The sequence below is a fragment of the Brachyhypopomus gauderio genome, chromosome 4 (assembly GCF_052324685.1).
Source record: "Brachyhypopomus gauderio isolate BG-103 chromosome 4, BGAUD_0.2, whole genome shotgun sequence".
NCBI lineage: Eukaryota > Metazoa > Chordata > Actinopteri > Gymnotiformes > Hypopomidae > Brachyhypopomus > Brachyhypopomus gauderio.
Genome location: NC_135214.1, coordinates 16,031,641 through 16,059,362, shown reverse-complemented (window position 1 = coordinate 16,059,362; position 27,722 = coordinate 16,031,641). Strand labels below are relative to the sequence as shown.

Here is a 27,722-nt window from a genome sequence, read left to right as displayed (position 1 = left end):
TAGATTCAGCTAAATACGGGTCGTCTCTATGGTAACACACAAACCCGTGAACTTCCTGTGCTAAACGGGTTCTTCTTAGCCTGGTAGTGGAAAATAGATAACTTAGCGTTATTGTCTAGTGTATTGTCTACTTTTAGGTTATTGCATGTAAATCACAGAAATGAGTGTCTCCGTGACACGCACATTTCACCAGAAAAATGAGCGCAATAAGGGATTCAGAGAGCAGAGAGCGTACGATTATCTGTACGGTAAGGTCGAGCGGAATCAGGCCGAAGATAACGCACATCCACGGACTCTTGTTTCCGTTTTCATCCAGCATAACGAAACTGCAGCACATGATATGAAGCAGGCCGTTGTTTTGTCCCCCCAGATCCCACTTTCACAGTGTCAGGCGAGACAGACCATGCCAGGATAAGTCACAAGGCGCACTCGTCTGTGGACCGTGTGGTGAGTCCTTGGTTATATAAATTCACTCGACAGGTGTCATCACTGTACGTTTTGTTAAATATATATATATATATATATATATATATATATATATATATATATATATATATATATATATATATATATATATATATATATATATATATGTCACTCTCTCTCTATCTCTCCCTCCCTCTCTCTCTCTCTTTCTCTCTCATACAATGTCCCCCACTTTAGAAAAGATTGATACACCCCTGATTGTAAGCAAATTAAGATCCTGTTCCCATCTCTCCTACTCCCCCCAGGATATTGAATTTTAAAGGGGCAATATATAATCTTACCATCTAAATCTATTAGGCTACCATTACACCTTTTGTATTATGTGCAGCTCCCATGAGGTAAAAAATCAAATTGCTTTGTAGTCCTAAAAAAACAAGCTCTACAGAGAGGTTTCCCCACATGGAAATGGCCATGTTTCAAACAGATTTAGTACAGAATCATTGAAACATCTATACCACTATGTGTCTGTATAATGGTATAATGTGAAGAACAACTGGGAAATTACTTTATATATTAATATCCCTGTTGAATTCAGTCACCGAAAAGAAAGGAAACCTACTAGCTCACATTGACATGTTTAGATACTCTAAAGGGCTATGGAAAAACAGTGATATTCACATTCCCAGAGCACGAGACGATACTGGCTACTTATGAAACTGAATGTTCAAATAAGATATATTTATTTTAAGTTATTCAATTTCAAAATGACTAACGACCAAAATTTCTAGCTTTTTTACTTGCGCCGAGGTCATGAAAATGTTTTTAATCATATTCGTGCCTCTCCAGGAGAAGGTTCCAGACTTTAATTCGATGTTCAGTAACCTCCCTCACCACCCACGTTATACGCTGCGACTGGGTGTCGCGGACCCCGTTCCAAACTTCATCGACCGTCGCTGGCGTGGTCCCTCTGAGCAGAGGAGAGAGGCCCTGAAGATGCTATCAGGGTAAAATGAGTGTGCATGGGGTGGGGCCTCAGACACCACACACACACACACACACACACACACACACACACACACACACACACACACAAAGCTTCTTGTTTTGATGTATTAGTGGCATATTTTTATTGATTTGCATGTCACTGCCATGTGTGTCATTTTAACACAGGCTGAGGATCTACACCTTATGTGCACGTTCAGTAGATCGTGTTCTTTACCAGAAAATATGTCATAGTGTACAATCATGACAGATTTCACTCAATCTGAGGAGCCTGAAAAAGTCATTCTTTAGTTGAGAGTGTGTCTTCATCACAGTGGATGTTACTGTAACATCTGATAACACCAGCTCACCATTTCTTCTTCTATGCACACGCTGTGTTTAAGTGTATTATGGCAGATTTTTCATCCACCCACTTGTTTGCTTTCCAGGCTGCTGCCAGGTGTTCAACTCCGCAAACCGTACCATGAGGATGTGACCGGGGTGGATCGCTGGAAGTTTTTTAAACGGTAAGAAGTAAGACTAATGCTTCCTAAGCTTCACCCACATACATGCACACACAAACGCTTGTGGGCACACACACACACACACACACACACACACACACCTGTTGACCTGAATGAAAACATGTGGGAGAAATGTCAAAGACCTTGACAGTTGGAAGGAATTCTGAGAAATGGCATGGCTCCCTTTTTAAATGCACTAATGGCATTGTTTCTTATCTCCCCATCAGTCCTCTGATCCCGTTTTCTCAGAAGATCCCACCTGATGTTGTTTTTGCTTTACCTAAGTAAGTCACGTCGTGCTTATCCCAACCGTTTCACCTATGCAAATCACTGGTTTATTCTGGTTTGAGTCTCGCACTGTTCAGCAGTATAGTGTTTCGTTGTTTGTTACTTTTCGTCCTGAATCCAACTGGATGGTATCACCTGTGCAATTTGACTCCTCAACTCTGGGTTTCCCGGGCAGAGCCGACCCTGTCTCTAACCAGGAGGGCGGTGCTGAGAGCCCAGAGAGACCTTTCCAGCGTACGGTGGGGGTGCAAACGGACTACCGAGACAGCGAGGCCCAGACAGAGCCCTACAGCCCTGAGTACACTCTGCGTCCTGGGACAGCTCCCCCAGAACTCCTCACCCTAGCCACGCTAACATGGGGTGGGGCCTCAGACACCACACACACACACACACACACACACACACACACACACACACACACACACACACACACACACACACACACACACACACACACACACACACAGAGCCAAACATAATTTTAGCACAAACATTGTTATAGTAGCTGAAGCGCTTATTAATTCTGTAAAGTTTTGTTATATTTCTATTTGCCAATAATGCATTACAGGCTGTGAACAGAGTGAGCAATAATTAACCCCTCAGGCCTAAGGTCGAGGCTAGGCCAGAATTGGAGAATGAACCTCAGTCCTCTTTCTCTTTCTGTTTTATAAGAGAACAGACAAACGGAGGTCTTTAGAAGAGCGATGTCAGCAGAGCCTTGACATCATCTCCTCATCTCCTACACAGCATTTCCTGCCAACAGACGTTTTTAACCCGTGTTCTGTGATGGGCACAGTTTTGTCGTCCTTATACACTTACTTAATATACACTTATACTTAATGGGTGAATGACCTTACCTATCGTCATGGCTACCATGGCTGTCAAACTAAAAACCTAATGGTTCTGCTGGGAGAAAGACTCAGTAGAGCTTCTTCGGGTTCATTATTTCTGTAAGTGCAGTGTCATTCATTTGTAAACCAAACAAGTGTTGTATTGAATGCACTGGTGCTGTAATGGCAGCCAAGAGAACATGAGTCATGCTGCCGAATTGACTTTTACCCCTCAAGCTTCATCTTAGGGAAGCTAACAGCCCAAATCCCACAAACATTTAATCTGGACAGTTTAAAGCAGCAATTATTAAAATAGATTAAAATAGCTTTAAGATTTTAAATAGCTTTAAAATAGCTTTATTCAAGTGTGTCTTTATTTTCAGTAAAATAATATTCCTCCAGAATCACGATGCAACACAAGATACCACAAGGTTATGTGACAGTTTGTGTTGGTGGTGATGTAGCGTCTTGTGGAAACATATGTGCTGAAGGAGAAAGAGATCCAGATGATCTTCTCATTATTTTCTGCAGGGTCTTTCTCTGGATACTCTGTAGAACATGGTGAGGTTGTTCCTCAGCCTCTGATGAGGTTGATGGTTTTCTTGACCTGGTGTTAAGGGTGATGATAGTTTCTCTTCTAGCTGTTCATGATCTCCAGAGAGGAGGCATCAGTGCTGAGCAAAGACTGATCAACCCAGACTTCCCTGAAGTCAGCAACCTTTCTTTTCCACAATCTTACCAACACTGGACTGAGCGCGCAACCTTAGGGCAACTAGTGCTCAATGTGCTGGAGTTGGTGCTCCTGCTCCGGATTGACTGGGGTCTCCCAGCCAGGAAGTCCAGGATCCAGCTTGACTTTTCAATCGTGCTGAGGAATGGTAGTGTTGAATGGGAAACTGATGTATATGAAAAGCCTTCAAGCATCGGTGTCAGTTTTCTCCAGATGGGGAAGGGTCAGTTGAGCAGTCTGGTCATCACGCAAGCTGTGTGGGCTCCAGTGAGTTGGGGCACTTGTATCTTGATGTGGCTCATCACAAGTTTCTCCAAGCACTTCATGATGATGGGCTTGAGGTTCAGAATGCTGATTATTATTCCATAAACGGTCAGGTGTTATTGTTATTGCGGTGTGTGCAGCTCATAATAATGGTACTTTATTTTTTGACTGGTGTTAAAAAAGAAAGTTTACAGTTCACAAAGGGAGCTGATACTTGCAGTTTGGAAATGGAAGTGGCTCTGATCTAAATTATAAAAACATAATCGCTCTAAAATATAAAAGCGTCCATGGTTGTACATATCAGACTGTGGCGCTCTCTGGTTGCTCCAGCTGTTCTTTCCCAGAAAGAGGTCACTGATGACAATTGCTTCTCTACATTTTGTTGAACAGGCAAAAACTGAATCGCAAATGCTGCTAGAAACTGAAGCCTAAACCCTTCTGAAATGTTCTGAGCCTAAATGAGGTCGGAGGTCAAATCAAATAAAATCAAATTTAATTTATATAGCGCTTTTTACAACAGTTGTTGTCACAAAGCAGCTTTATAAGTGTCAGAGTCCAAGCCCCCAGTGAGCAAGCCAAGAGCGACAGTGGCAAGGAAAAGCTCCCTAAGGGCATGAGGTCAACCCGGATTAGTTAAAGTGAACACTACAGGCACCTCAGAATGAGTTAATTGTACTCGCAGCTTATAAGGTGATGAGGACCTTGTTGACACAAACTGCTGTGCTGATTTTTCGGGCCAGCTGTCTCAGTCTCAGAGAGTGTGTGTGCCCTGTGGCAGTAGAAACCCCAGGAGTAACGGAAGGTGCTTTCCCTCAGGGCGGGGGCTGCCTGCCGGGCTGGAGGAGGTGGAGATGATGGAGAGAGCGAGGAAGAAGAGGGCCTGGGAGGCCACGCTGCCACCCCTGAATGATCTCACACAGCTGGAGCGGCGGAGAAGGATGATGGACGAGATGGAGAGGAAGGAGTGGGCGTTCCGAGAGCAGGAGATTGAGAAGTGAGGAGTTCCTCCCACAGTGCTCCGTGGGCTGTAGCTGCAGTCCATTTCTCCCTCTCTATAAATAACTGAACATTCCTAGTCCCAGTGGTAGAACTCTCAAGCTTTGGTATGGGTGTGTGTATTCGGGGGTGGCGCATGTTTGTGTGTGTGTGCCATCATGTTTATTTGTGCATACCCCTTGTGATCGAGGGTTCTCGTATGTTTATGTATGCACATGTGGTGCATTTATGTGTGTGTGTGTGTGTGTTTGCGTCAGGCTGCAAGAGGCTCGCTTGGCCCTGCTCAAGCAGCTCCTGCGCCAGAGGGAGACGCAGCAGGAGGAGGCCACGGTGGAGCGGCTGGACGAGCGCTTTGCACAGCGGCAGAGGCAGAAGGAGGAGCGTCTCCGCAAGATTCGCAGTGACTACGTCCTCTGTACGGGAGCGCGGGGGCTCACACCCCCCCCCATCTGTTGCCTCAGCAGCACTACGGCTGGTTTTCTGCCAGAAGCTCCAAGCAGTCACACTTTTCAGCACCCCTTTTACTCTGTAACGCTTACGGGAGATTAGCCTGGTCCAAAGCCTGTAGTTATTGAAATAATTGAGGTTAAAAAGCATTCATGTCTGGCTAAATGCCAAGTCAGATTGTCCACAAATGGCTATATGTGTTAGGGTTATGCACTTCCATCAGATAGCAGGAAGCGTGTAATGTGTCAGCCCTGCGGTGCTTGTCTCTCGCAGCTGTCCGGAAGCTCCTGGCAAAGAGGCGGGGTCCGGACAGGAAGCCGGGAAGAAGGGACGTCATTAGCGCGCACACCGATTACGGCTCGCAGACGTACGCTCCTCTCTCCCGCCACGGCGTCTTCCCCGACCGCCGCATGACCCGCGGCGTGGTGACGAGCCGCCTCCTCAGCACCTACCAAGGTGCGCTGCTACCACACAGCCTTCTGGGGCTTGGGAAGTGTTTGTTTCAGAAGAAGGGCGGAGACAACGGCTGAACAACAGCTGTCTCATTAAACTTAAGGTTCTTCCTGAGCATAAGCGTGTCTTTCAACGCGTGTGCTCACGTGACTCTCTTTCATTCTTCCCATTCTTTGCTGTGTCCAAGGGCTGTTGGAGCTGGAGGCGGGCCTCCCAGCCTCGGCCCTGGAGCCACGAATCAAGGCCCCAAAGCCCAGAGTGAGCAAGGGCTTCATCAGGCGCTCGGAACGCAGGGACGCGGAACTGACGAGGATGCATCAGGTGTGGTGAACAGCTGGTCACTCTTAGTCAGCCTCTCTAAAGGGTGGAGCGGGGGTGGGGGTGGGGGTGTGGGTGGATGAGTAGTAGAGGTTCACTACAGGACCAGTCACGTGCACCGTCAGTTCACCGACATTCGGATATGAATCTTAGAGGAGACTGTAGTGAGGGTCTGGTGAAGATCCCCAGAAGCGTTACAGGTGATAGAATAAACGGTGATTAGTTTAAAGTGGTAGTGTAAAGAAAGTGTTTACTTCAAATTAAAGTGATTACTAAGATTATACCAGCATTCTGTTTTGAGACATTTTGCACATCTGTCACAGGCTATAAAAGATGCAAAAGTCCTTGTGGAAGAGGAGAAACCCCTGCGCTTCCTCTATAAGAAGGAGAAGCCGGTCCCTCGGCCTCCGACGCCCGTAGTGGACGCGCCTCCTGAGGTACTCCTCTCGCAACGCTAGCTGTTTAACACTCAGTCCATGCACACACACACACATGGGATTCAGAGAGTCCGCTGTGGTAAAATCAGGGCGTTTCCCAACCATAGCGGTCAGCGTTTGCTCCTTCCTGCCCTCACACTGACGCAGCCCAAAGCAGTATTGCCTACGGCCACATTTAAAGGCTTCTAATATGTAAATAGTGCCACTCACTTCCAAACAGCACTGTCACCCTGGTCTGCTGTATTAAATGGTCACGTGAATAATTGCATTCGATGGCAATTGTCGCACGTGTTGCAGGGGGAAGAGGAGAAAGAGCTTGCTGTCATTTACCTGCAGAAACTGCTCAGGGGAAGATGCATCCAGATCCAGGTATACAGATGGAAGATGGAGGCACAGATGAGATACTGTGTGTGTACGCCCGAGCATCCATGGTGACAGATGGCAACTAAACGCGTCATGAATTTGTGGCTTAAATTAAGACCTTGAATGTGTATGAATAAGACGCAAAGGTTAATCACTCAAGAGGTACACGCAAAGTGATGATTCTTCGCTGAGCTATGACAGCTTTAGATGATGTCTTAGTGTTATGCAAGTCTTAGGAACACAAAAATATCGCTCAACTTGCCATGTCGTTTGTAGAGTGTATGTGGGCATGGGTGTGAATGTCTGATGCAGCTGGTGTGGGGCTTTAATTGGTGCCCCAAGCATGGGGCAGTAACTCGTGTGCTATGCTGCTTGGCTAGATGCTGGAGGGAAGAGCCAAGCGTCTGGACCTGATCCAGGAACTGCGCACCACCCACGCCCTGCTGCGCGAGGAGCAGGAGCTTCTGAGAGCTGACAAACAGGTCACGCTGGCCCTGCAGAGAGAGAGAGAGCTCCACAGCGATAGGGTGAGGGGGCGGGGCTGTGGGTGTGGCCATAGGGAGGGGCCACGTACATGGGGGTGGAGCAGGTTGTAACCGTCACAAGATCCCTGTTGGCTCCCTTTAGTTGTTGTGCAAAACGTGCCTGGGCCAGTGAAAGGAACACGTTATCTGATTTCCATACCTGAACTCTGATCTGGTTCTTTTAAAATGTGTTTTTGTGTTCTGTCCGTAAGGTCTATCAGTTGAATACACCTGAACGCAAATATTAAATGAGAACTGACCCAGGGAACAGTATAACAAATTAAAAAGGTTTGCATAACAGTAAACTAGAGTGTTATATTAAATATTGAGCACATTTTTACAAGATAAAAAAAAAAACAGATTAGCAAACAGCAGAAACTGAGAATAGGATTAATCCAAATGTACATGCACTAACCTACCAGTGAGGTTACCGATGTGAACCATTCTGGCCAGTGCCTTTACAACATCAGGATGTCCTGATTTATGTAAGATGATAAAACCAAAATTAAATCAAAATGAAACTCCTTTATCTCTATTTATCTCATTCTCTCTCTTGATCAGATATCTCAGATGGAGGCCTCTCTGGCCGGCCTGTCAGGGGCGGTGCTGGCGGACATGCTGGACTTCCTGGCTAAGGAGCTGGTTCGTCTGCAGGAGGAGAGGCGGATCCATGCCTTCATGCTACTGGCTGAGAGAGACCGCCGCATTCGTGAGGCAGAAGAAAGTGGGCGGAGACAGGTGGAGGAGAGGAGGCGGAGAGAGCAGGACGAGATCTTTAAACAGGTGAACATACTTTTTCTTCCTAAAAATATGACTTCTCCAAGCAAGAAATTTATGTTACATTTTCTTTTAAAAAGTAATGAAGACATGAAATCTGTCCTGGCCATTAGAAGCATCCACCAGCATACATTTAATTTTGCTTTGCCATTAACTTTCCTTTACCGGCCTTTTGCTGTTTTTGATTTATGTTTTTATGTTATTTCTTTATATTTTGAATGTCAAGGGTTCAAGGGTTTTTACTGTTATGTTATACTTTTACTGTTATGTTTTATGTTATGTTTTACCATTATATGCGAACCAGCCCTCTGGGTCCATTGTGTGTGTCTGTGTATTTTGCGTGTACATAAATCTCTCCGGTGTCAATGTGTGCCTGTTGTCTAACATCCATGTGTGGTTGTATGTGTGAACTCTGAGCTGTGTGTGTATTTGAGTGTGTGTGTGTAGTCTCTAACTGTGCTGTGTACACTCAGGTGGTGAGGGTACACCAGGCCACGGTGGACCTGTACCTGGAGAATGTGATAATGGACACCATTGAGCACACTGCTGAAGACCAGGCCAGAGAGGACATTCATCGTATGGCTCAGGAACTCGACGCCATTGCCTACGCCATGGAGCAGCCGTATGTGGTCTTTTATTATTCAGACACCAGTTACTCCCAGTTAAGGCATCCATCAAGAAGGCACATGGGATTAATTTGTATGGAGTTAATCAAGGCATTAAACCATTTTCCGCTGTTGCTCATTAGGACATTTTTAAGGATTTTGCTCAGTAGGGTTTTTTTTTTTTCAACAACAATATTTATACATATATTCATTCACAAATCACATCTTAAATGGGTTTTTCCTTCATGTCCAGTTGTACACACATTTCCTCATGTTTTATATTCCAAAGAGATGTATCAACGTTTGATATAACTGAGCCCATAACAACCTGCCACACCAAGGCATTTCTAAAATAAACATTAGCACACCTTTCATGAGAAATAACCACAGGAAAACATCCTGGCCTTTAGATAAATAATGTTGACTGCTTTAAAGCCTTTAATAACCTGTACAAAAAAAACATCATATTATTAGCCTCTGAGAGGGCTGGATATATAACAAGATTATAAGATTGTTTTATTAACCTAAGGTCTGCCTGTCTAATTCATCTTTCATTACATAAACTTAATTATATCATATTCACATGACCAGAAGCACAGAGGCGTGTCAACAGAGGCGTGTTTCACTCATAGTTTTCTGTTGTCATTGCAAACATATGATGACATGGTTTATCCAAGTTGCCTGCCACTGTGATCAATAAATACTCACAAAGAATTTTCGACTCATGGCTAATTGCTCTGACCTTTTGAGCCCTGGGGACCCATTATACTACATTTATTTCTGTATGGCTGCATTGATCTTTACACCAACCTCGGATGGTGGGTCAGATGCAGAAGCATTGGAGGGCTGACATAATGTGGAAATGATGTGAGTCACACATCATGTAACAGCTTGCATCGTTTCGGTTTTAAGTGCTTTTGAAAGGATATTTATCACTTGATCCTTGAAGCTAAAGGGCTTATTATTGAACAAAGTCCTCCAGGACATTCCTAGAGGAGTGAGTATGTTATATCTACGGCTTCAAACACCATTAATGTTTGTGATTATTACAGTGCTGTGTCTGTGTCATGTCCTAAACAGATGGTGATGAATATTGTGCTAGTCAGTTCTTTGGAGACTACATTAAACCTGAGCTTTAGAACAAGATTCGAAAGATGTCTAAATACAAATATGATGCTATAATTTATATATATAAGTTTTATAGTTGCATAGATAAAAGTATAATCTTTTATTTTGCTAACTTTTTATTTAATCATTCCTGGGATCACCAGCCATAAAATATAGCATCATGGCAAACTAATTTGTACTGGCCTGAGATGCATTGAGATGCAAGTGAAGAAAGCTCAGTATGAAAGATTGTATGTTTTATGCTTAGAGAGAAATACTTTTCTCTCGTCTTGTAATTCTGTCAGCATGTCTAGTTCTATAAACATACAACATAAAATATTTTTATGCATTGCTTTCTCTCTCTCTCTCTCTCTCTCTCTCTCGCTCGCTCTCTCTCTCCCTCCCTCTGTGTGTGTGTGTGTGTGTGTGTGTGTGTAAGCAGGAGGGACACTGTGCAGTCAGAAGAGATAGTGGCAGAGCTTGTCTACAGGTTCCTCATTCCTGAGGTGCACAAGATCACTGTCAGGGACCGAGGTGTGTTACCCATGCCACAGTGGCATCAAAAGAACATGAAACAAACACAGTCACGTTTGACATACCAAAAGGAAATTTATATTTGATAAGGTCTTCTGTGAAATATTCAGTTCAACTCAATGTTTTTACAGTAGGCGTTATCACTACATAACAGAAATCAGACAAAATAACACAGAGAGCATGAGTAGGCAAAACAAACACCAGCAAGGTCAGCATGAACAAACCAACAATATATAGAAATCATTTGGACAGAGCTGTCAGCATTTACACAACACTGTCCATTGCATATCTCAGAAAAGAAAATTCTGACAGAATATGACCTTTTGTGTGTGTTTTTTTAAGCAAATTGAGAAAAAAGCACATTTTGAGTATAGTACACCATTTCTAATTCACAGATATTACCTAGCTATATACATTCCGCTGTCGTGTCTAAGTCCCCATTTTCTAGACAACCCTGTGGGATAGCTACCGTTGCTATATGAACTCACCTTGGGCCTTCTGCTGTTGCTACCTGAGATTGCTACCTGCAAAATACCACATAGCATCACCGGGTAGTGCATTGTTCAGTTCTTTAGAAGTTGCAGAGTCTTCCACTCTAGAAGAGTGTCAGGGATGTGACACAGTGTTCTGTGTAGAGTTTTATATTTCTGGCACTCTGCACTCTGACTAATGCAACTCAGTTTTTTGATAATTGCCAAAAATGATAGCAATGACAGTAGCATTTAAGTTAAAGGCACATGACACAATGTGACATATAAACCTTCTGACTCCGTGAACTGACGCCCATTCCTAGCAGTGAGTGTAATGCTACAAAAGTGTCACATTCATTTGTTAATAATTTGTTTGTCCTTCCTATTATTATTATTATTATTATTAGTAGTAGTAGTAGTAGTAGTAGTAGTAATAGTCGTAGTAGTAGACAATGACCTTGACCTATTTGCAAGGTAATTGGACTGTTTATTGCAGAATGTTCTCCATAGTTCTCCATTAAAAATAGGCAATTTGGTTGAAATTTGATATGTTTTTCAATTACAATACCAATATTTAAAAAATATCATTACTTGCAAACAAATTGAACAGAAATAGTGATGTAATGGGGTTAGGTGTAATTTATTTTTTAGAAGTGCAAATCTAATTGTAAAAAATGGTTGTTTTTAAATTACATATTTCAAATACTCCTCTCCAAAAAACTGAGCACACACACAAAAAGACCAAAAACCCTATACTGTTATAACTGAATTTACATCTAACTATTGAAATTCCCATTGTTAGTAAAAACCTTTGCCATATTGTTCAGTACTCTGATTGTGACTAACGCTGTTTAGTAACCCTCATTTTATAGCAGAGCTTTTTTTGTGCCCTGCGTTTATCTAGAACCTTACTAGCTTTGTAAAAAGGTCACACTCGCAGCAGATGTTGGCAAAATATAACATGCTGCATTTTGCTAGTGGGTTACAGTTGAAGGCTCATTCCACACAGATAATGGAAGTATTTTGTTTTCTAAACCTGCGAATTCAAGCTGTTTTACACTTACTCTAATGTAATGCACAGTTCTCTAAACTGCCAATAACACAACAGAATTACTGCACTCATTCAGCAAGCAGCCTAGTTGAAAAAGTATGAAGTATAAAGTGATAAAAATCTATAATAAATATCTATTTATTACTACTTACTTTTTGGTTCATAATAATGATTATTATTTTTAAGTTGATATTTCAGTATTCTGTGTACATTTTTTTTTATATTACTATTGTTACTTTTTGATTCCTTAGTTTTTAATTGATTACTATATTGTTGTTGAACTGAATTACATTTATTTAAGGTTTTTCCCCTTTTTGTTTGTGTTATCCACTGATTTATATACTTATACTTTGTGAAGCACTTTTAGCACCATTTTTATGTAGGCCTACTAAAAGTTCTATGTAAATAGCTGTTTCGTTTTTTCTTACTCTCTCCCTTTATTTTAGTGAGACAAACTCAGAGAAGGCACTTGCACGCAGCACACTCCCTCATCCATAAAATCGATGGCTCAGCTGTGGGAGCTTCAGTCCAGGGGCCCCGCCCTCCCCGCCCTCCCTCACCCGCAGCCAGAGCCTCAAGCGATTTGCTTTCCCGGATGCTTGACCAGGTGGAGGAGGCTATGGCTCCAAGAGAGACCCCAGCAAGTAACTGCTCTGGGGAGGTCCCAGGATCACCAACAAACACACCCTGATTAAGAGTGGCTGATGAGAACTGAGATGTACTCACCAGAGAATTACCATGTGTGTATTGTGTGCGTACATGTCAACAGAATCTACTGTGTCTACTATGTTTACTATTACTACTATGGTTGGGTTTAATCCAGAGTGATGCCATCCAGCAGAGAGATAAAATAAAAACAGATTTGTCCACAAGTGCATGCTAATGTTCACCCAATAAAGCAGTTTGCTTCCTAATACGTGTGGATGATGATCCCCCATTATGGGTCGTTCAGCCTCATTCCTGGTGTAAAACAACAAAGAAAACGGCTGCAATCTCAGAGATCTCCTGTAGGGCTCACGTTCACGTGCTTCGTTAAACGGATCCTAGCTGATCCCAGAGCAGCCCTGCAGCGCGTTAACGTTGGAATATTCTTTGGTGCGCTTTCTGAGGCTCTCCAAAAGCCATCCTATCCTGTTGATCACACGCCTGATCCCGCTAACCGGACTGTACCTTTGAATTTAAAAGGTCACTATTGTGGGTCAAATTTCAGATTTCAAATTCATGCTTCACCAAGATCGAAGATCACTGGGACATGTTGAGAAAATACTGCTTTGCTAAGAACTTGGTGACTGTTATGTTGAGGTAAGTTTGTTTAAAGTTTACAAGCAAGGAATGTGTAATGTGCAATAATTTTTTTCTCAGTCATTACACGTATATGATAAAGATTCAAACTTATTCGCGACATTAAACGCAGACTGGATATTTAACCAGATTCACCAGTTCACACACAAATATAACATTAAACACGTGCCACGGTCTTACGCTTGTCTGATCTTTAAAAAAAATTATTTTAACAAATGTGAAAATTAGTTGGAAGTGTGTCCGTAATCGAAAGTGCACGGGTCCGCTCGGACAGCCGCTCATTCGACTGTGCACCGTGAGAAATGACAGTTAACCCAGCGCGTTAACCCGCGATCCTCCGGCCGCACACCGGTCCCGTAAGCAGGAAGTACCGTGTTCCCAAGTCCGTCCCGCCTGTCAAACGCGAATACTGTGCGTTTCCTTGCAAGACGACGAAGCAGAGACGCTCAAAATGGGAAATCTGGAACCGTCCGTCGTGCCGCGACCGAGCAGACACAAGTCGTGATTGAAACGTTACGGCTGGACGTGGGAGCGCGAGAGCGGTGCGTCCGTCAGCGGGTAAGAGCGGCGCTGTCGGTGGCGGTGTTGGGTCAAAATTGCGTAAACTTTCGGCTACGAACAGGGTATAGTTTAATTTAATAATAAATAATGGGCCTGGTAAACTATTACGTAACGTAACACGAAAATAGCAATTGAACTGAACGGAGTATGTAGTACCTTGTTCCGTAACATTTGTTTGTTGTTGTTTTAGCTTGTAGAAGTGGAGAGATACCGTAGCATATCTCTGAACCTTTCACTGACCTTTTCTCCTCACCTTTGTAATATGTGGAAATTGGCTAATCGAAATAAAAGTGCGACTTCCTAGGCTTGTTGTAACAACAGCGAGAGCCTGTTCTCCATGGCCTTATATTAGTATTTAGACTGGTGTGGTAAACTAGATAGGCCTACATGACATAGGGACGTAGGCGTTCTGTGTGGTGCCAGTCGGGGACAATATGTTAAATACTTTTTAAAACTAAAAGTTCATGTGATCGTGAACTTTGAAAAGTGCCATTTATTCAGACTAAAAATGAGTGTAGGGAAAGCGTTTTCAGTTGAAATTAAATTTCGATCAAACTATGAAATTTCTAATCGCTTTTATTTTTTACTCATAAACATATTTAGAAATGTTTTCCGCATGTGAATTAATGAATGACAGCATAACAAAGACAACTCGAGAGTTGCGTCAGTCACGTTGTCTTCAGAAAACACTCAACGCATTCTTTATGCCATATTCATATTCATTCAGTCTTTGGACGTGAAAAAAACTGACGCCATTGACGCCACTTCCTATTCCTCCAGTTATATAAAAACAACGGCATGTGCCAGAGGAGACCCAGGAGAGTCCTCTGTGATTGGGGGTGAATGGAACTAAGAGGATAAAAATAGCAACAATAAAAAAGTAATAATTTCTCACCCCTTGAACAGGATCTTCCTTTAATTATCCAGAGTATGAGGGGCACTGCAATATCAATAAATCATACCTATATATTTCTTTTTTTTTTTGTTTGGTTTTTGTACAGACGTGTCTGGGCCAGGATAATCATGTATTGGATACAGGATAATCACAGTATCATATATATATATAAAAGCAGGCTACAACAGTAGCTTGAGGCTTCCAGACTCACTATGCTGTATGCTCATGCTAGCGTACATGTAAATGCCTGTGTATAAAATTGTATAAAACTAATTTTAGTCACAAACTAACCTACAAAGGTAAAGTAAATGCTATGTGGTTTATTTTATTTTATTTCATTTTTATATTCAGCCCATTGCAGTGAATCGTAGTAACATACATTTGAAAATGTCTTTGCAGGAACAAATGTGATGAATGTGATGAACGTTGTGCTTGTGATGAATCATGGGATTGCTGACCCCAGGAACCATTCAGTGGTCACTTAAAATTTGAGCAGATTAATTAAGGTATCTCAGTAGGCACCATATTTAAGGTATCTAAGAATTGGGACAGCCTACATGCCAGACACTATGTGTCTATGTAGACACTTCACTAGGTTTTAGGACATACCTCCTGTGTGTGCCGCTGTGTGTTAACTGGTGTCAGCACGTGGTCCTGGTGGAGTGAATGTGGATGTGGCATGTGGATATGCTGCACTAAGCTGTGTGGACCAGTGTGGAATTGATCTTTCAATTGTGCACAACCTCACATGATGTTTTCCCTTTTATAGTGAACTTTGTCACTGGCATCAGATTTTGTCACCACTGATTATGTAAATATGTTGTTGAGAATGTGTTAAATGTTTCCCGAAGACATCTTGATTGAGACATCCACAGCCTTCTGCACGACAATCTCAATCTCTGTCATTACTTTTTTTTACTAATTAATCAAACTGTTTGGCTCACATTTGTCTCCATAGTACTCACATAGTTGGTCTTCAGAGATAATTTATTTTGGAGTGTTGAAGAAATATTTATTTGGTTACCTTGCCTGTGTTGAAAGGCAAAATACTGGCAAGACTGCATTTTTAATCTTTATTCCTATTCTTATAAATGAAAGTATTTTCACTTTTTTGTCACCTAATTGGCTGCAGTAACAAGTATTTAAATTAATGTCAGTTCTACTACATGAAACAGATTCTGCTTCAGGCTACTGTAGAGTTTATGGGCCACCTGACAGTCAAAACACTGCAGTTCTGTCTTTGTTTTTCATACATATTCTGTGTCCTTAGACATGCAAAATTTCTGACCGTCAACCCTTGCAACTGTCACAGTGCGAGGAATAAGGCAGGATGCGTAGACCAGATCCGAAAACATGTAGCTTTATTTAGCTTAACGTAGACTATATCGCGCATGTAACACTTAGCAAATAAATAACACCAACAGACTCAACACTAAATGGACTCACAAAGACAAGCACGGGACAAGACAACCTTACCCAATATATATTAAACACGCCACAAGCACCACATGTAACACATTAGACAGAGGCATCGGGTGAAAACATACACACAGTCACACCCACAGGAAGTACATATATAGAAGCTGACTACACACACACACACGCCCGAAGGGAGGGATCCGGAGCTGTAACCTGACAGTAATGCTGACAGTTTATTATTATTATTTATTAAATGACAACTTTGTGAAAAGCATAAGTTGGAAGAGTTGCCTTAAAGAAACTCATAGTACAAAGATATCTACCATCACATCTTGATTTGTAAGTCACTAAACCTAGATTGGTCAAAGATGAAATGAGAAAGCTAGCAAATACACAAGCCCTTCACAGCACATTCACAGCACGCCTTTCGCTCTTGGCCACGCCTCTTTCCCGGCCCCCACACAGAGGGTAAAACCGGAGCAAAGAAAAGAGAGAAGCGCAAAAAAAATTATGAACGTAAAATGCGAGACGCAAAGAAAAGCAGTGACGCGCAAACAAAAGAAAGAAACGCAAAAGGGAGAAAGTATTGCAAAAAAAAGCAGCAACATAAAATGTGAAACGCAAAGAAAAGAAAGAAACGCAAAAGAGGGAAAGTATTGCAGAAACAAATTAGGAACGTAAAATGCAAAATGCTAATCTTATATTTGCGATATTATTTTTTTTCGTCACCAATAAAGACCCTAATTTGACTCCATAGACTTGTAACTCCCGCGGTGGCCCAACTCAAAAGTAGCCCAAAAAACCTTGACCCCAGAATTTTTACCCACGGAGGGAGTTTCAAACAAGCCCAATTTGGCGTGAAAACCGCGACCCTGGCAACACTGTTTACAGAAACAATTTTATGTTAATTTGTTGAATTTCTAATTCCAGATATTCACTGTTAAAGATATATGGGGCACAAAAGCATTGTCAAGGTCGCAGTCTGACTAGCTAATTCTGATTCCGGAGTTTATTTTGTCTTGGTAGGATATTCTCGGCCTTTTAAGGAACCCTCGGCCAGTCATAATTACTTTAAACATGTTTTCCCCCTAAGAATAGATATGGAATAAGTGACTGCATTTTTTTTCAATGTGGATATGAGCAAATTCCTGAGAAATTTCAATCTGGTTTTAAATCATTGCATAGCACGGAATCGGCATTACTCAGGGTTCTCAATGATGTTTTCTTAGCCAGATAAAGGTCATAGTGTTTAGGATTTAACTGCTGCCTTCAATACAGTGGACCATAAAATCCTCTTGTCTCGACTTCACAACTGTGTGGGTATTCAAGGCCATGCCCTGCAGTGGTTTAAGTCCTACCTAACACGCAGGAGTTTTTGTGTTCGTTTGGGGGCCACAGAGTCTTCTGTAGCCCCTCTCACATGTGGTGTGGCTCAGGGTCTATTCTTGGACCTTTGCTCTTTTCATTATACCTCCTCCCTCTTGGGTCAATCCTTAGAAGGCATGGTGTTTTATTCCATTTTTATGTGGACAACACAAATTTACATGCCTCTACAGCGACAAAGCTCTCATGCATTAGAGCAACTTTTGCAGTGCGTTGAGGAAATCAGAGGGTGGATGTCGCTCAATTTTTTTGTATTTTAATAAAAAGAAAACCGAGCTAATTGTGTTTGGTCCAAATAAATCTGTTGTCAATGTGGGAGAATTGGGTGCGCTGACACAATACTTGAAACCCACAGTAACTAATCTTGGTGTGAGATTGGACTGCAATCTGAAGTTCGATGCTCAGATTGCGGTTGTTAAGGCAAGTTTCTTTCATATTAGACAGTTGGCAAAAATCAAATCAGTCCTCCCTAGTCAGCATTTTGAGACTTTAATTCATGCTTTTATTACAAATCGACTCGACTACTGTAATGTAGGGGTGTATTCAACTAAGGATTTTCATAGTCGAATCTGATTCGTCAGATTTTCCCTTTAGTCGACTAATAGTCGAATCAGGGTTTTTTAAAAGAGCACCTTAAACGGGATCCCGTTTTCATTCAGGACTTTTTTCCACTTCAAAGTAAAAACCTAAAACACTCAGATAAATGAATAAACATGGTAGGTTGTCTTTATTCAGCTTTTATTTATTACTTATTTATTTTTTAATGAAACGTTAGAGAACATTAACCGTCAGTGCGCATATCGAACTGTCAGACAGGCACTGTGCAAATTGTCAAAAATATTTTAAATAAAATATGCTTGCCTGAAAATATATATAAAACATTTCCACACAACAGCAAACAAATTATAAGGAAAGGTTCAAGTAACGGGGTTTAAAAGCAAACAACAACAATAAATGTTTATAGGATTACTTGCCGAGACGCACCGCGACGAGACGACAAACGGCAAACGTTTTTTTTTCGCCTTAGCTACGCGTTTTAAATGGTATGCCATGTTGGTTGTTGTCGTGCGAAATAAAAGACGTTGACGACATAACTTGCACTTTACTTTATTTGATTCATCTTTATCTTTTTCAAAATACTTTTGAAGTTTTTTTAGTAGACATTATAATCTCGGCGCACGCTGATCCTGTAGCGTGTTCAGCTCCGCTCGTTTGGATTGTGCAACTGCAGGGTGTGATGTATTAATGTGTAGTAAGGAAGATGCCTATTGTTAATGCGCACACATCATTTTAAAATATTTATTAACAGAAATTAGGATGCTTTTATTTGACAAAAGGCTATATATAACGAAAACAAAGACATTTAATGTAACAACTAATGCTTAGCAGCGTCCTTGGGCACCCCCATGCAGTTAGAATGGTACATTCGACTATGACATTCATAGTCGACTAGGGGGTATAGTCGACTATAGTCGAATCAGCGACTATTGCAGGTCACCCCTACTGTAATGCACTCTACTTTGGTCTCGATCAGAAGTCCATTAAGAGGCTACAGCTTGTACAGAATGCTGCTGCACGGCTGTTAACGAGTACAAGTAAACAGGAACATATCACTCCAGTCTTAAAGTCACTGCACTGGCTTCCGGTTCAAACACACATTCATTTTAAAATCCTTTTAATAGTCTTTAAATCTCTTCATGGTCTAGCCCCCAAAAACCTGTCTGAAGTATTGCAAACCCATAATCCCGCCCATTTCATTAAGGTAAACAGATCAGAGCCTCCTAACGGTTCCCAGGACGGTGAGGAAATGCCGAGGTGATTTCTCCTTTTCGGTTGCGGGACCAAAACTGTGGAATGACCTCCCCTTTGACATAAGGCAGATAGAGTCCTTCCCTGTTTTTAAGTCTCGCTTAAAATGCCATCTTTTCTCACTGGCTTTTAATTCAGTTAATTAAGCTTATTGTGTTAGTACTTTTAGGGTCTTTTATTGCCTTGTTTTCGCACTACCGTTTGTAGATGTTGTGCATGTGTGCAGCACTTTGGTTGACACTTGCTGTTGTTTTAAAGTGCTATATAAATAAAATTTAATTGAATTGAATTTGTAGGAAGCCCTATGGTTTTTCTGCTAACATCAGCGTGATTGTAACTTCTGCACTGCACATAGAAAATATGACAGTTTGCATAAGCAAAAATCTGCACTAAGGCTTATCAATCTCCAAGATTTAATAGCAGCCATGGTTGACATGGGTGTTCCACTTTTTCTTTGCAACTTTTTACATGCTTGAATCAAGGTATGCTTTCATTCATTCATTTGTTAATTGATTGAATGAAGGATTCAGATTCAGTTATATTTAGAGGAATAGTCATTACACTACACCCTGCCCAAAGTCCAATTTATGGTCTGGTCCAGTAAAAAATTATTCTGTCAGTCTAATTGAGGACAAAATAGTAATGAATTAGTAAATGTGCATTATTACACTCCAGTCCCTTCCCCTCTCTTATTTCTTTGTCTCTTCCACTGTCTCTCTCTCTCTATCTCTCTCTCTCTCTCTCTCTCTCTCTCTCTCTCTCTCTCTCTCTCTCTCTCTCTCTCTCTCTCTCTCTCTCTCATGGTCCACCTGCGTACAAATTGCTTACATTATGCAGTAATAAAACTTAATAACAGTCATTCAAGACACAGAAAAGAGGCTGTGGAACATATTGTTATGATTCCATGAAAGGCGAAAGTCTTTTCATCAAAGTGAAAGAAATGTATGAATTCAAATCACAATGCAATTTCAGATTTCTCTAACATGGACTCCTGCGGAGTGTTCAACTATGCGGGTGAAGACACACCAGGACACGGTGAATGGCTTTTATCTGTGTGAATGAGGTTGCATTCATTATCAGCCAAGGTTGTGTTACCACTGGACTGGTATCCAGTTCAACTGAACATTCATCACTTAAAAAGCTCATCAGGACCTCTTTGGAGGTGCATACAGAGAATGCAAATGAGCAATATTTTAATATGCATTTAATGATTTAACATTGAGCAGATTATTTAAAAGCATATGTACACTTACAACAGTTAGTTTTGTAATAAAAACATCTTGGACTTTTTCACAGATTTAGACTATGATTAGTTAGTTAGTTAACAACTAACAAATTAACAAATTAGTTACTTGTGTTTGTGCCTGCATATGTTTAAGATGGAGAATGTCTGCAGGGCACAACTGATTTGAAATCACCTGCTTAGATTTGTTGATATTCAGGATACAAACTGAATAGTGACTGATAATGTCATTTGTGACACCATAACATTTTCAGAATTATATTCCTTAACCATTATTAAAGCTTATCAGCATCATATCTGTTTTATTCAATCACTGCATTTGCCAGATCACAGTTTTTCTGAGTGAGGAATCTGAATCTGGAATGGCCCCTTTTGCCAAAGTCATTTGCTCAACTTTGTAGTCCACTAGTTAGGCAGTAGTCACTTTTTATTAAGCCACTCTGTATAGGGAGAAACTCCTGCATCTTATACTAGTTTGCTATCCAACTGTTATTAGACTAAGCCAAGTTCTCCCAAAATCTTGCACGTTAGGCTAGAACAGGGGTGGGCAATTAATTTTCCCACATTGGAATGAGAACCTGGAATGGATTTAGAAGGCCTGACTAATATACTGAACTCAGTTCTGCACAATATATAAACACTAAATACAGTGTATATAATATTTCTTTATTCTTAGTGCTGTCAATTCCAGGTGCCGCGATTAAAAGTCCTTACCAGGATTTTGCTCAGGCTTCCTGGATTGTGTTGATTCCACAAATTTTACCTGGATTGCTAATTAGAAAATCTAGCAAGCTTGAGCAAAATCCTGGTGAGGACTTTTAATCGCGGCACCTGGAATTGACAGCACTATTTATTCTATATATAACATTACAGTGATACACTGGAAGAATTGTGGACAGAATTATATCATTCTTTAATAAAGTTGTGATTGTTCAGTTTAGAAAGTATTTAAAAAATAACTTCACATTGCTGCTAGCTCCCTGTCATCTCAAAGTTTCTCTTTACCCCATGTATAAAGATGAGTAACTGGGCTGTATCACCACAACTCCACATATATAGATCAGTAACTTGGCTGTATCACCACAGCTCCACATATATAGATAAGTAATTGGGCTGTATCACCACCGCTCCACATATATAGATGAGTAACTGGGCTGTATCACCACCGCTCCACATATATAGATCAATAACTGGGCTGTATCACCACAGCTCCACATATATAGATAAGTAATTGGGCTGTATCACCACCGCTCCACATATATAGATGAGTAACTGGGCTGTATCACCACCGCTCCACATTTATAGATGAGTAACTGGGCTGTATCACCACCGCTCCACATATATAGATCAATAACTGGGCTGTATCACCACCGCTCCACATATATAGATCAATAACTGGGCTGTATCACCACAGCTCCACATATATAGATAAGTAATTGGGCTGTATCACCACCGCTCCACATTTATAGATGAGTAACTGGGCTGTATCACCACCGCTCCACATATATAGATGAGTAACTGGGCTGTATCACCACCGCTCCACATATATAGATGAGTAACTGGGCTGTATCACCACCGCTCCACATATATAGATCAATAACTGGGCTGTATCACCACAGCTCCACATATATAGATAAGTAATTGGGCTGTATCACCACCGCTCCACATATATAGATGAGTAACTGGGCTGTATCACCACCGCTCCACATATATAGATCAATAACTGGGCTGTATCACCACAGCTCCACATATATAGATAAGTAATTGGGCTGTATCACCACCGCTCCACATTTATAGATGAGTAACTGGGCTGTATCACCACCGCTCCACATATATAGATGAGTAACTGGGCTGTATCACCACCGCTCCACATATATAGATGAGTAACTGGGCTGTATCACCACCGCTCCACATATATAGATGAGTAACTGGGCTGTATCACCACCGCTCCACATATATAGATGAGTAACTGGGCTGTATCACCACCGCTCCACATATATAGATCAGTAACTGGGCTGTATCACCACAGCTCCACATATATAGATCAGTAACTGGGCTGTATCACCACAGCTCCACATATATAGATCAGTAACTGGGCTGTATCGTGGATATCACATCTCTTGTCCAGAGCCAAGACAAAAAGTAAAACTATTTGCTTTGTTTTGCTGAGACTCCAAATTCCCCTGCGTCTCATTGCAGTTCTCCTGGTGAAGGACGCACTCAGCATAAATTAATGCTGCAAAGTCCACCAAATATTCTTTGCTAAACTCCCCATCAGAGAATGGCTTACTGTTTCTACTGTTACTGTTTCTTGTAATGTTGTGGGATATCCTGAGTGCTTCATCTCTGTAGAAGTGCAGCTCTGTAAAAACAAATCCTTGCTGCCTTTGCATTGTTGCTAGCAAATGTTGCTTGTTACGCTTGTGCACTGCCACTTATAAACAAATATAATCACACTTTTGCTCCAAAACACAGTGAACACTTCACTCCTGTCAGACGTGGAGAGACTTGTAGAATGAATATCTTAAGTTGTTGCTTCAGGCTCTACTTTGTGCGTGGTAGTGAGCCGTCTCCCGCCTCTCTTTCACTACACTTCTGAATGACACAGGCATTGTGATTATCCAGATTTTCCCTCACTGCTGCACTGATGTAATTGGTAATGGCGCAATTCTTAGAACCGCTCCCCATGTCTGTGCATCATATTTACACGAGCCGTGCTTCGGGACATTTCACTGAGTGATTTTCATTTTAGTGAGCGATTGATTTGGGGGCTGAGGTCTTTTCCTGGAAGCAGGCGGTGCTCACTGCTAATTTACAGCCATCAACCATACAGGGCAAATGCGTCAGGTGCCATAGCCAGCAGGATGTGCATGCTGTGGAGGTGGATCGTGATGGAAGGGAGCACTGAGGAGGTGCTAGCAAGGTTGCTTTGAGCTGTAATTAGACTCCCCAGTGTCCAGTCCTCTCTAATGCTTGCTCGGGAAGGGTTCCCCAATTACATCTCTGGGTGGACATCTCCCATTTAAGCCAAGCATCAAGTGAAGTTGCCACTTATTCAGCTTTTACCTTTGTTAAAAATCATTGCAGGTTGTGTGTTCAAGCAGTGAACTAAAGGTTATTTTTGTCTCTAATCCAGAACTGGGATTCCAAACCTCAAGTATTGTGTTCGCTAAGTGGGAGACCTTCCAGTGGAGCACTTTGGTTACAAATCCCTCTCATACTCAGCACATGTGAGGTACCTTGACCAATCTGTCTTTTCTAAGATCGTCTTTCTCTGTCTCAGTAGTCAGCATGTTTTTTATGTTCTTAGCTGCTTAAGTAACTAATAAAGCATTCAGAATGTGTTCATATTCAATGTGATTTCATCAAGCTGTCTTTGACACCTCTTAGTTGTGATTGGTTAGCTAGATGGCACAGTGAGGAGATGAGGCTAATGCTGTGTACATGTGTACATGTACATGCTGTGATTGAAATTGCTGGCACAGTAAATGTTCAGCAAACTACCAGTTGCTGCCCATTCAAACACATGCATGTAGACATCTCATATGTCATCGGATGAGGACCAAGTGCATATCGCTGTGTTTGAGGTCAAGCTGACAAGTCCCAGGAGATATACTCAATCCTGAAACCAGCCAGAGGAATTGTGCAGTGTAATATTAAGTCACTTATCGTTTTACCAATTAGCAAAATTCAACGGGTATTGGCTATGTCCACAAGGTCAGGTAAGCGGGAGAGCATGACACAAGCCTCAGGGGCTTGGGCGAGACCTAATAGTCATGGAGGGTTGTAGGTTTGTAGTTCAGAGCAGTGTTTAGTGATACAGGTATATTGTGCATGCTCTCTCTCTCTCTCTCTCTCTCTCTCTCTCTCTTCTAGCTGATCTCACTGAATTATGGCAGAACTTTTGTAGTGACACTGGTGCATCTCCACCCTCTCCCACTCTCTCTTTTTTCTCTCTCTCCCCCATCCCTGTCTGTTTTCCCAGGATTCAGCATGAGCAGACAGACTGAGACGTGGTCTCCCCTGAACGACTCGGGGATGGATGAGGGGCTCAGAGAAGAGATGGAGGAGGAGGAGGAGGAGGAGGAGGAGCCCAAAGTGTGCCAGGTGTGCGGAGACAGAGCCACAGGATACCACTTCAACGCCCTGACCTGCGAGGGTTGTAAAGGCTTCTTCAGGTGGGAGCACCATGCTCACTTACAGCTCTCGGTTCTTTCTCCCATACTCTCTCAAACACACTCACACACACACACACACACACACACACACACACACACACACACACACACACACACACACACACACACACACACGCAAGAAAACCCACTAACACACACTCTTCCGCATGTGTGCGTCCTTAGAGATATTCTGCCTCTGTGTGCTTTTAGTCTGGGCTTCAGCAGACAGTTTGCATGCCGTGCACTTAGCCAAACGATGGGGCCAGAATTCTTCTGTGCTGACTTTTTCGAGAGGCAAAAACAGGCCCTATTAAAACATTAGGAAAAATAATAATTGTGTATTTTGACAATAAAGAATTTCATATATAAATGAAATAGTGATTATGAAGTTAAAGCAGAGAATGTCAGCTTTCATGTGAGTGCATTTATATCTGTGTGGGGTGAATCACAGCACTAATATATAGTCTCCAACATTTTTTTAACCAGTTGGGAAATAAAATTGTAATGGCTAGTACTTTGGCACAGAAAACCTCCAATGTTGCTTATATTTCAGTTAACATTTTCATTAATAAAAGCCATTGCATTCTGATTTCACTGGCAGGAATGAAACAATTACAGTCCAACACATTTGAAGTTATTTCTATTCCACATGTCCTAACAATCAATTCTTTTAGTCTAATTACTGGGGTTTGTCACAATCCATCACTGTTGGAAGACATGTAACTAAGCAACCTCCTAAATATGTCTGTGCCCAAAAAAGAAAGGAAGGTAAACAAATATTCAATTCCACTCAAGCGCAAGTCTGTCATTTTTTGTGCTTGGAGCAAATTAAACATGATCATAGTCCCCAAGCCTCTATTAAGCCAAACTGCATAATTGATTAGAAAAATTGTTGCTTCTCTGAAAGCATGCATTAGTGGTAGAGAGCTGGAAGGCTATTGGGAGAGAACAGATTACAGGGCTGTGTGATACTTGCACCTGTTTCCTGTGCGAATTTGATTGAAATGCATTTGAAAAGATCCCAACACGTCACTGGAAAATGTATGTCTACTTAACGAACAGACACAGTTTTCTTTTTTGGTAAGAGTTAATCAGATCAGCTCTGAGGGGGAAGAGAGATTTAGGCAGATCTTTTTATCACATCTGTTTGGAGGTCTTTTGTGTTTGCTCTGTTCCAGAGCATTTCTGTTGAAACACTAAGCGTGTGCTTAGAAATTCTTCTTTTGAATCCTTAAATCAACACTTTAATATACCATATCATGCACAGCAATATGTTCAGCAGGGCAAGGAAAGTTTATTTATTTTCATACACATTTCAAAGTGCCCAATCAAAGTGATTCACCTAAAAATTGTGCTATATAGTTACATTAAACTATTAATAAAGAATAATAAAGACTGATAGAATAATTACATAAAAATACTTTGTACTGCTGATCGCTGAGATGTAAAAGTGCACTGCTGTACGAGCTTGGACAGGAAGCTCCAATCAGAGCTGAACGCCTGGTCAGATGAGAATGTGCTTAGCACAAATTTAGAATCATGTAGTGACATGGCTCTTCCAATCTTCTCTGTCAACTGGTTCCATTTCAGAAGATTATAAGAGCTCATCACTGCCTCTCCATGCTTAGGTTTAACTTTAGGATGGACTAACCGTTATTGGTCGTTGTAGTAATTCAGTTGTGGCAGCATGTACCACTGCTTACAGCTTGTGTCCCTCTTCCTCCAGGTGTTGGTGTGTCTCTAGTTTTAATAGTGTCTTTGTGTCCCTCTCCTCCAGACGAGCAATGAAGGGTCCATCGAAATTCCGCTGTGCATTCCAAAACAACTGTGTCATCACCAAAAGCAACCGGCGGCAGTGCCAGGCTTGTCGGCTACAGAAGTGCCTCTCGATCGGCATGCTGAAGGAGTGTGAGTGTCATCTTCGTCTTCCGCTCTTTCATTCAGTGCTTAGTTCTTGAATGAGAAATTATTTCCATATACACCAAAAGCTAAAAACTCAATTAAAAGCATCATGCTGCTTCTGAACCAGGATTGCATGGTGAGACTCTGCATCTGCTTATGTTTTTCCACTTGTTATAACATTTTTTTGGGTTATGATGTTAGTTCTGATTATTAAATGCCACGTCCAATGCACTAGGGAACAAGGGTAATGAGGTGGGAGATTTAAGTGGTAATGTGAAACGGTTCAGGAGTCGTTGCTGTTGTTGTGTAGCTACAAAAACATACATCAAAGCCTTCCGTCAGCTCTAGGGGTATGGAGTGGTTTGATGGCGGGCATCTGCTGCACTTGCTTGAGTGTGATGTCACTTATGTATGATGTCATGATGTCACGTATGTATGATGTCATGACGGCATGTGTGTGCCTATGTGCTTCAGTAATCATGTCAGATGAAGCTGTGGAGAAACGGAGGACGCAGATCCAGAGGAAGAGGATGGCGGAGGAGCCTGCTGTGCTCTCACAAGAGCAGGCGGCCATCATTCAGGAGCTGCTCGACGCACACAGGAAGACCTTCGACATGACCTTCTCCGGCTTCATCAAGTTCCGGGTCAGATGCGTACACTCTCGTGCACGCTGAAAGGGTCATTTTGTGATTTTCCAAGAACAAAGTGCCTCAGTATGGATCACAGTCCCAACATTTAGGGAAAAGACTTCAGATTCCTTTTCCCACCTGCCATGATTTAGTGTTCACACTGAATTAGCCAACTCCACACCATGTGAACTATCATGAATGAGAGTTTATTACTTTGATTTTATAAGAATTGAGTAATAAAAAATGTTGCTTAACCCTGACCTGAACTGCTGACCC

The 27,722-nt window shown here is 41.8% G+C and overlaps 1 protein-coding gene across 2 annotated transcripts; it reads left to right on the top strand.

Annotated features, from left to right (window-relative positions):
- The first annotated feature begins 52 nt into the window (after positions 1-52).
- Positions 53-23,973, top strand: cfap91 (cilia and flagella associated protein 91). 2 transcript variants are annotated; one of them, XM_077002612.1, is made up of 19 exons: positions 53-248; positions 371-447; positions 1,273-1,430; positions 1,857-1,934; positions 2,159-2,215; positions 2,395-2,579; positions 4,860-5,037; positions 5,297-5,454; positions 5,760-5,942; positions 6,127-6,260; positions 6,581-6,694; positions 6,992-7,063; positions 7,438-7,584; positions 8,143-8,364; positions 8,832-8,980; positions 10,513-10,604; positions 12,572-13,427; positions 20,467-20,529; positions 23,874-23,973. In XM_077002612.1, exons 1-17 carry the CDS (start codon positions 161-163, stop codon positions 12,814-12,816), a joined length of 2,337 nt encoding a protein of 778 aa, XP_076858727.1. In that variant the 5' UTR covers positions 53-160; the 3' UTR covers positions 12,817-13,427; positions 20,467-20,529; positions 23,874-23,973. The 2 variants fall into 2 exon arrangements, with proteins under 2 accessions (XP_076858727.1, XP_076858726.1); XM_077002611.1 differs by lacking the exon at positions 20,467-20,529.
- The last annotated feature ends 3,749 nt before the right edge of the window (positions 23,974-27,722 follow it).

Excerpts from the sequence above, each read along its gene's own strand:
- cfap91 (XM_077002611.1), top strand. The coding sequence starts at position 161 with ATGAGTGTCTCCGTGACACGCACATTTCACCAGAAAAATGAGCGCAAT. Across the intron at positions 2,580-4,859 it reads CCTAGCCACGCTAACATGGG|GGCGGGGGCTGCCTGCCGGG; the intron begins GTGGGGCCTCAG and ends GCTTTCCCTCAG. Across the intron at positions 8,365-8,831 it reads AGGACGAGATCTTTAAACAG|GTGGTGAGGGTACACCAGGC; the intron begins GTGAACATACTT and ends GTGTACACTCAG.